The sequence below is a fragment of the Erigeron canadensis genome, chromosome 5 (genome assembly GCF_010389155.1).
Source record: "Erigeron canadensis isolate Cc75 chromosome 5, C_canadensis_v1, whole genome shotgun sequence".
In the NCBI taxonomy this organism is placed as follows: domain Eukaryota; kingdom Viridiplantae; phylum Streptophyta; class Magnoliopsida; order Asterales; family Asteraceae; genus Erigeron; species Erigeron canadensis.
The window spans coordinates 41,331,451-41,339,527 of NC_057765.1; the positions used below are offsets into that span (position 1 = coordinate 41,331,451).

At 32.6% G+C, this 8,077-nt stretch overlaps 1 protein-coding gene across 1 annotated transcript; it reads right to left on the reverse strand.

The window, feature by feature from the left end:
• Positions 1-6,999: 6,999 nt before the first annotated feature.
• LOC122600936 (ethylene-responsive transcription factor ERF038-like) lies at positions 7,000-7,782 on the reverse strand. Its single transcript, XM_043773715.1, has one exon. It carries the CDS (start codon positions 7,731-7,733, stop codon positions 7,161-7,163), a length of 573 nt encoding a protein of 190 aa, XP_043629650.1. The 5' UTR covers positions 7,734-7,782; the 3' UTR covers positions 7,000-7,160.
• Positions 7,783-8,077: the final 295 nt, after the last annotated feature.

Here is an 8,077-nt window from a genome sequence, read left to right on the forward strand (position 1 = left end):
AATCATCATCATCATCATATTATTATCAAAAAGTATAAACTAAAACTTCTCTCAATAATTCGAAACCTACCTAGTCCGTTGGGCGATTGGACAGGCCGCTGCTTCAGCCGCATATATTTTCCGTCAAGATTTCTAGTTTTAATTACGCTTTTTATTACCTAAATTACGTATTGATTATTATTATCTCTCGAATTTAGTGATTTATTCATGTTTATTAAAACGACGATTTATTCGATTTGATGTGATTTATGCATATTTCCTAAAACGACGTTTGCTATTAGCGATAGATTTGATTAGGTTTTGGCGCATAAGAAACTGGTGTTTTATTCACGTTCCTTAAAACGACATAACATAATATAGTCTGTTAGCTAACGAAAAACGTAAATGCAGATCAAATGTCGATATCGAGAATAGTGATGAGCCGTCTCGCCTCCAGAAACACCGTTAAAAGTGTCTTCCCATTCCCTAATTCACCGCAATTATCAGTTCGTTTCCTTTCTTCCGATTCTGGTGATAGTCAGCGAAAAGCTCTTCTTAAAAACCTACTAAATAATATATTTTACATTTGAGGAAAAACCTGTTCGGATAACCAACACGGTTGATAGAACTTAACAAATTAAGAACCTGAGATGACGAAAACTGATATGATGAGGCGGGAATTGATTAAACGTTCTATAGGTGCAAAAGACCGGGTCGCGTTAGGGATGTTCAATCAAGCACTAAATGCTTTCTATAGTTATCATTTTTTTAATAATAATAAAAATGAAGGATGTAAGTGAGAGTTCACATGGTTATCATTTTTTTTATACATAACAATGTTTTCTATAGATTTGTATTTAATTTTTTTGCTTCTCATTTGCAGTTTCAGGGTGCAGTTGGAATTTTAGATTATCATCCTTCATTGGAAAAATATGTTATAAATTACTAATGTATAAATTTTTGAGCTACTGATCTATTTATTAGTTTTAGACTTTTAGTCATTGAACTTGATGAGGCGGGCTAGAAACAATCCTATCTATTTATTAGTTTTAGACTTTTAGTCTCAGATCAAATTCTCGGCAACCTTTTGTAACTCTTGTCAATGATCCCCAACAAGATTATGGGTTACCCCTAGGCTCTTGACTATTGGGCTTATAAAGGGGCTTGATAAGTTAAGCAAAAACTGATTCACACTTACATTACATATCCTTATTCTGTGTGGCTTGGTAGCCTGATCCAAAAATAAGTACCAATATCAACATCAATAGATCAACTTAGTTAGTAAGGGCCCATTTTCTAACTTTGACCCTAAAGCATCAGCAGGCTCAAAATTTTCGTTCAAAATAAATCCTCTTTCCAATGGAGTTCATAGTATATGGTTATACAATATATAGCAAAATGCTACATCACGAATTCATGATGTCTTGATTGAATGGGACGTAAAGGGAACCCGTTATTAGATATTTGCCCCTTGTATTGTGGTTCGACTTAATTTTTTAGAATGCCCTTCTAAAAAAGTATACATAAAATACATCCTTACCAATTAATTCAAGTGGGTATATGGTTATACCATGTACTTTACTGATTAAGTTTTTCTACATCAAATACACAAACTTGTTGTAAAATATTAAGAAAGTTTTCTGTTTATATAACTCTTTTTTTTTTTTTTAATAAAAAACTTATATACCCATAGAAACAAAAATACATCATCTCTCAAAAGAGAGAAGTTTCAAGCAAGTATATTTCAATGAGGGCACTTGCTATGTAAGTACCTGTACGTGTACTCTATATTTTATAAAATTCCTATAAAAAATGAGGGCACGTAATTCTTAAGCGTACTATAACAACATGTATTCGTGTACCTTCAATACTACTCGTAATTACTAAGTAAATGTTGACACTGATATGAATATAAGAAATGATATTCATTGTCCGTGTAGTAAAAAATAAAGCTTATTTACACACGGTTTAAACGTATACGTACAAATGGTACCATTAATTAAGTTATTGGTTACACCGATCGAATTAAAAGAAGACAGTAATTTGATCTGAACTAAAGAAATGACAAAAGTACAACTTAACTTAAAAGCCACTCACCTATCACCAAAAAGAAAAATAAAATCTGTTTGGTATTTTATAATTTTGTTTTATGAACTCATATATTAATGAGATTTTATATTTTCGTAAACATATAACTAACTTTTGGATTTTGATAGACGCGTTAAGTACAGTCAAATTGAGATTGTTGAGTAAACACTTGTACTCAAATTTCAAATAATTAGTATATGAGAGTGTGATACATTATTTTTATTTTGTTATTGTACATATCTTACTTTAAAATCTACATCTTGTATATTTAAATATAAATTCTACATTTGTACTCATGACATTAATATCTCAAATGACTCGCATATGAGAGTGTAATAAATCCTATCTATTTTAATATAGAGAGGATTTTTATAAAAAGTAATAGTTTATAAATTTTTTATTATTTTATAAAAAGTTTATTCTTTGATAAAAACTAGTAACATTTTATAAACAATTAATAGTTAATTATTATTATTATTATTATAAAATAATTAAACTGTTAATGATTATTTTCTAGCAATTATAATTTTTAGAAATTATTATCATTCTATAAATCTTAATTATTATTTTATAATACAATCAACCAAACAAGAACCAATTATTCATTCAAAAATATTTTGCGAACCAAATAGGCCGTAGGAATCCCATAAACACTACATAAGCTGGGATATAATCATATGTTGAAGTGCAATCAAACACCCAATTAACGTACATTCTTCCTTACGTAAATATCTAAATTATTTTAAGAAACTACCCATAGAAAACCAGTTTTGAAGCAAAGCCAATAACAAATAATCAAGAAATGCCATTGAATAATGATAAAAAAAAATATGAAAGACAACCAACTTAGGGGAGCAAATTAAGAGTCTCGCGTGGGTGATCGATTTTCTTAAAAGGACCCCGTTGTCATTGCATACCAAGTGGAAGTGGATGTTTGTTTTCTAGCTTTTAAATAAATACTAGGAAGCGCATAGCTTAATTAACTACAAATTCTAATATTCTCATTAATGATTGTACAATACTTTCTTTGATTTTAATCTACTATCAATCATTCATTCATTTATCTCGTCAAATTTGATCAGTTAGAACACCATTTACTTTTAAAAAAACAGAATTTGATTAGCACTCCTTGCAAAACTGTCAAAGGTTCTTTGGGGAAAAACCTCTCTATCTTTGAGTATACATAATCAAGATCGTCTATATCTCACCCCTATATGCCTTTGTCAAGTCAGATTTATGTTATACGTTAGATGAGATTCTAGTTCATGATAAGTCTATAATATTTATAGTTTTCTGAAAAATATACGAGTAATTCGATTGTAGACATGGCGTAACCAAAATTCAAGAATACCCTTAGATATCACTTACATAACAAGCACATCAGAAGCCTTTTAATTACTGTATGTCTGAATAAATATGAAATTGATTTCGAGGCATTTTTACAAGTAATTATTATCAAAATCAAAACTAATATTTAAGAATGTATGAATTATATTCTTCTTCCAATATGGGATATCAGAGTATAACCAACATCCTTCTCGCAAATCCAAATCCCGCAATTGGGCCTCCCCTTCCACTATAGTACTACCAATACCGTTGAATCGGGGGTCTAGCCGGGAAACCATCCACATCAACAATTAGCCGAACCAGACTCTGATACTAATTGTACGAATTATATTATCAACTCATCAAGCAGTATAAGATCAATAGGTTCCACTTTAAAATCATATGTTGATCTGAGGCGAAACCAGGATTTACAGTTAAGGGGGACTCAACCGTCTTTTTTCTCGGTCGTCATATACAATATGATGTAAAAGACATAACCAATTATTAAGATGTAAATAAAAGAGAATTTTATGACCATGGTTTACTTTTATAGGCTCAATATAAAGGTTTTACTTGCACTGTCACGACTAGAAATCAAATATTTATAAGTTGGGGCCTTGGGGGTGACTCGATTCGAAAAAATCTTTATACTAGTCGGTGTGAGCTAGCCTGCAATGGAAATCATGGGCAATTGGCGGGGGCTAAGCACCCGCCAGTCCCCTAAATCCGCCCCTGATGTTGATAGAAAGAGTAGCCTATAAATCCATATGGAATTTATTTATTTTTCTTAATTTGGGATGTATGGATTTACACCCAAACAATGAAAAGTATAAATACTAGAAGATTGAAAGGGAATGTTAGGCCGCTCGTAATAAGGCCATGATGAGCTCGTCATGGACCTCTTCCTCCAGGACCTTAATGCTACATACGGAAGTGTTCATATCCGTCCAAAACATTCTCATTCTTATTTAAGAACAAGTTGGACGAAGAAAGGTGGGTTCGAAAGAGAGAGAGGGAGAGATAGGTGGAGTTTTTTTAATATTTTTTGTTGAGGACGAGGTTCCTTAGTGTGAGGGGTAGTTCTTAGAAATGAAAAGGCTGACGTGTCAGTGATAAAGAGATTTCAAAAGTGGCCTTATTAAGAGAGACATTAATAGAAGATGTTGTATGTTAGTTTATACCTAAAGGAAGGGCTCCATGTTTTAATTAGGATGATGTGTTCAGATTTAAAAAGCCAAAGGGCTCCATGTTTTAATTAAGATGTGCTTTTACTGTCTAAAATCTAGAAATCAAGGGGCAAAAAAGAAATGAAATCTGGTAATATGGTTACACTACGGCCAATTAATTGAAAAGTTTCCTAAAGGATCTTTTATCTATGTGGTGGTTATGTGAAATCCAAAGACCTTATCTCATCCATGAGAAACGACAGTAATTGAATACTTTGATGCTACATATGTTTCGGCAAACAAAATTAAAACTCATATCAACTATGACCACATTTTTGAGGCACGTGTCTAAATGTGTAAAGGATTCATAGTGATCGAATATTATATATGTGTCATCATCACTTCCCTGTTTATAGTCATATGAAAGATTCGACGATGAATCAACGAATGTGAATTAATTTAGATAATTGTTTTTGAAATCCTCCTATTTTCTTTGTATCCCAAGATATTTATATAAAAATATTCAAAACTAAGACAACTTGTACGTGAATATTCATATCTCACAAATCTTGTACGTTAAATTGTACGTAATTTTAGCCATTCATTACAAAAGTAAAAAGGTAACTTTGAGTGGACAATTTTTAAGTGATACTCTTAATCTCTTATTATTAAGTTATTAGAGATTAACGTGAGACTGATACATACGTATAGTATTATTTTCGATACAGATAATATCGGTCCATGGTACCAATTCCAATTCCATTTGGAATTCGGTACCACTGCACTTTCTAATGGTCATTGACCCTAAATTCTTGTCCCACATTGGTATTGGTAGAAAACTACTTTTGTGTCTTACCTATACAAATAAGAGTTACTAGTATTATTAGTTGAGGTTTCAATGAAATTCATTATTGTGAGAGAAATTCTTAAGAGATGAGAGTTTCTTAAAATAGTGAAATTCGGTGAGGGATTATAGATTGTCGAGAGTGAGCGTCTACATTCTTGTAATCCAACGTTTGTAGTGATATTTGTGGTACGGGTAGTAGATTAGACTCATTAAGTCGAACCAAGTAACTATTGTGTCGTTTGCTTTTTCCTTGTTTACTTTCCATTTTGGTTATTGTCGTGTTGAATTCTTTGTTTGTTTGTATTGTTCATGAGCAGGTGTCTTCCTAGCTCGCATGATAAGGCCGGTGTACCTTATTATGATGATGAACAGTACAGATCGATTTATTTCTTCATATAGAAAGGAACAAAGAAGAATTGAATTATTATGGTACACGGCCGGCTAAATTGTGCTTTTTTAACACAGGATGGCAAAAGTATACATATATTTGCTCCTACATTAGAGGATCATTCGATATATATATAGGGCTTTATTAGTGACAGCCCTTAGGTTGTCAGTAAAAACTATTTGGGTGCATTAAAATTTGTACCTTGTTGTTAGAAAAATCAGGGACGATTTTTAATACATAATATACAAGTTTTTAAGCATGTAATATGTTGTTAGTGACAACCCTTAAAGCTGTCATTATCATTTTCCATATATATATATATATATATGTGGTTTAGTGAAACCCAAGGACCTAGCTTATCTCTTCCAGGAGTATATGTTTTGGCTACACAAAAAAAGCTCACTCAAATTATATATATGACAACCAGATAAGATAGATAGAGGAGAATTACAAGTTACCTGAACTACTACTGTGGCCGAACCATGACCATATTTCTAAGGCACGTGCGTGTCTAATTAAATGACTTAATGATTCCTGGTGAACAATATTTTATTACGAGTAATATGTAAGTTGCATGTCACATGCATGCCTCTAGCTAGGAGCTGAGAGGTTTTAATTTCATACTCTCCGAATTATTTAAAAGAAGTGAATTATAGTATTCTTGACTCTGAAATACAGTATATTTTAGATATATTTCGAATCTTGATAGTAGCTTCTGTATGACAATATGATGAGATATATGTCACTTGTTTGCTAATATATCCGAATTTGCAACCAATTTATACTTACCATGTAGCACGCGTACTAATTATATATGGGGTTTGCTAAATACAGCCTTTAGAGTTATGTTTAAGGTGCATAAATTGTTTGTATATTTACCATGAAAATCAGGAGACAAACTTTTAATATGGAAGGTACAAGTTTTTTATGCACGTTAAATATAACCCTTTCCCATTATATATATATATAGACCTCCACCCATTAGTATAGTACAGTAGAATTTTGAGATATAGTGTTTAATTAGCAGAAAATTTAAGATGCTCTATAGGTCAAACCGTACTACTGTGAGTATTATAGACGGTACAAAAAAAAATCTGTGTAGTTTAACTAGTGCTTAGATTAATTATTTTATACCAATCAGTTTGTTGTTCAATTCCGATGGAGTACAAATATTACGAATTGATCGAATAGCCAATAGCGCGCGGTTGGAACAATATATATTAAATTAACTATTAACAAATAAATATAACAACCCATACTTACTATACATCGATCATGTATAAATTACACATCGCCAATGTAAATAAATAACTAAATAAAATAAACTATAGTGACTTTTATAAGTTTTGTCCCTCTTAACTAACTACTAACAATAATTCCACAAGAAATGCTCTTCCGGCCATAACTCACGTCCCTCACCAGTCTCTTCTACAGAATTTTTATCCGGCAATGTAAGCAAAATATGGTCCATCCGATATCCAAGGTCGAGGAAAAGATCCGGTAAATCAAGAAAAGTATCATCAGATGGAGCCAATGTATCAGTTTCTGGCTCAAGCTCGGCTTGGCTGTTATTGCTTGTGTCACGGCTTCTTGGATTAATGTCACCAATGGCTAAAGAGGCTGCTTTAAGTGCAGCGGCTCGAATATCAATAGGTGATGTAGAGACCGGTTTGGGAAGTTGTGGAGCCAGGTGAGGAAAGTTTAGTATAGCCGAACGACCCTTGATTGCAATGGCGGCTACATCATGTGCTCGAGCCGCCATCTCAGGGTTGTCAAATGACCCTAGCCATATTCTGGATTTCTTCCTTGGCTCCCGGATTTCGGATACCCATTTTCCCCAGCTTCGTTTACGGACACCACGGTAGACTACGGGGCTTATTTCTCCTTGTATGGCTCTCTTGGTTGGCAAAGTGGTGGTTTTGGAGGTGGCTTGAGCCATTTTTTAAATAGTGAGCTCGGATAGGAGAGTATGAAGATGACAAAGTTTTGGTGATATGTTTAGTCTTTATATACAACTTATGCCTTGTCTTTTTGTTCATTTCTTATACTTCTCATAATATACGGAGTATTTTTTTTTTATATGAAGATGACGATGTGGTTAATTTGAGACATGCTGCTTAACTTTAATTAAGAGGGTTTTAGTGGCACTTTTATGATTTTTATTGGCATTTTTTGTGTGCCATTAAAAGGCCTTTTTTTTTTGTAATGTCGTTAAATTATGTTTTGCCTAACAAACAAACGAACACTACGAACATGAGTACGTTTTATTTGTATACGTTTGTT